The sequence below is a fragment of the Cynara cardunculus genome (genome assembly GCF_001531365.2).
Source record: "Cynara cardunculus var. scolymus isolate 2C chromosome LG 1, CcrdV1, whole genome shotgun sequence".
Taxonomy (NCBI): domain Eukaryota; kingdom Viridiplantae; phylum Streptophyta; class Magnoliopsida; order Asterales; family Asteraceae; genus Cynara; species Cynara cardunculus.
Window position 1 is genome coordinate 47,888,772 of NC_037528.1, and position 1,995 is coordinate 47,890,766.

General features: G+C 34.1%; 1 protein-coding gene across 1 annotated transcript in view; it reads left to right on the forward strand.

Moving 5' to 3' along the window:
• Positions 1 to 691, forward strand: part of LOC112506873 (GDSL esterase/lipase EXL1-like) — a 2,401-nt gene extending 1,710 nt beyond the window's left edge. The window contains exons 4-5 of the mRNA XM_025111182.1: positions 1 to 91; positions 294 to 691. Of these exons, the coding sequence (XP_024966950.1) occupies positions 1 to 91; positions 294 to 508 (306 nt within the window). The 3' untranslated portion in view covers positions 509 to 691. The remainder of the gene's footprint in view (positions 92 to 293) is intronic.
• The last annotated feature ends 1,304 nt before the right edge of the window (positions 692 to 1,995 follow it).

Genomic DNA, 1,995 nt, shown 5'->3' on the forward strand with positions numbered 1-1,995 from the left:
GTTCTTGCAAGCAATCTTCCCCAGTCCAGGGTGGCCTTCGTAGATTTCTATAATCCACTGATAAGCATCATTGAAAACCCTAACCAATACGGTATTGACTAGACTTAATATATACACTTTATGAACCRAATTTGTGTAAATATTAATGATGCTTCTAAGTTTATAGTTTAGAAGTTCCCCTAAAATCCTATCATCTTTGATGAAACTTTCCATCTATGTATTCAACAATTTCTGGCCCACATTTTGCATTCACCTGTAATAAGGTTTTCCATTTTCTTCTTTGTTTTCCCTAGGCTTGGAAGTTACAGATAAAGGCTGTTGTGGAACCGGAAATATAGAGGTGGYTTTTCTATGTAACAAATTCAGCTCAACGTGCGATGATGACTCTAAATACTTGTTCTGGGATAGTATCCACCTATCAGAGGAAGGAAGTGAAATCTTCATAAATCTTATTCTGCCAAATTTGATGAATAGTTTGTTCTACGATAATCCAGTGCAAATTAACTGAATGAGGTGAATTGTCGGTGTGGAGATGTATAATACATCGACCTTATCTTATGAATAAAGGAACGCGATTCCATTTACTTTGGAATCCAATTAATGTAACCTCAAATAAGTTTTGTTTGKCGCCAATGTATTTTAAATCCTCATGTTTTTTATGTTTTGCATATAGATCTTGGTTTCATGTGCTCTTTCTGCTCTTTGAAATGAAATTTAGCTCGTCACTACTCCATAAATATCTAGATGTTTGCAATTTCTAACAATTTCTCGATATTCTATCACTAAATACTCTAGATACTTCAACTCTACATTTCTAGAATATTTCTTTCTAGAAGGAGATTGTTGTCAGCTTCAGCAAGGTATATATTTTCATGAAACGTTTGAAATGTGTCATATTGTGAAGATATGGGCAACCAATTTTGTCTTGTGATTCAAAAATCTTCAATTGCGTTTGTGTTGGAGCCAGATGGCATTGCACACTAGGGCACAAAATAAAACAAACGGTTCTTAAAATGTACCATGATTACCTATGTATGTCTAATCCATTTATCCTCTGTGTAATCTTCTTTAGCTTAAATAAGCGTTATTTGCATATCAATAGGATTATAATACAATTCTAGTGTTGATAAGGGGATGACATAGTTGAGCAACCAAATAAGACATCGCAAATAAAAATGTTATCCCCTGCACACTTTCAGCTTCTGTTCGTCTCTGTTTTGGACATATATCTCATACATAGGAGCTGAATTTGGTGATACTTTTTAAATGAAAGTTGTATATGTCCCTTGGGAGTTCAATAGAACAATATTCATGTCATTTAAAGCTACGACCAACTACATACGAAGTTTATACCAGCTACTTTAATTTGGCATTTTGACACACTTAAGGTCACAATTAGCTTTCGAACTCTACATAACAGCTGTAGAAAACACATTAAGCTTTCCAAGGACATATCATATACCTTAATTGGATCAACGGTTGATTTTATACACATTTACCAGGAGCTTCGGTTTCATACCAATAATAACAGATTTCACCATTTTAACATACCAATACTACCATTTGATTTGGTAACCATTCTAAACCATCAATTAACCAAATTAAAGTATTTTTACTTTGTCATAGTAGTCCCTAACATCATGCAAACAAAAACCCTCTTGAATCCTAGGTTACCAAACACCAAACTTCTAAAATTTACCAAGTTCTTACCTTAGGGATGATTATAACCTCTTCAAAATGTTGAATCCTTCAATTTCTTCCGAACTCCAGCACCTAATTGACAAACACACGCGCGCACACACACACACACACACTTAGTATGTGTTTCAATCAAATAACCTAGATTTCAAGACTACAAACTTACCGAATGATTTTACCTTCAAGATTTAATTTCAATTCTTCAATAGTTCATGATTTCATTAAAGATTTGAGACTCAATTTGAAGGAGAGGTTCTAGGGTTCTAAGAGACGTGGAGAAGAAAGGAGAAGAAATCT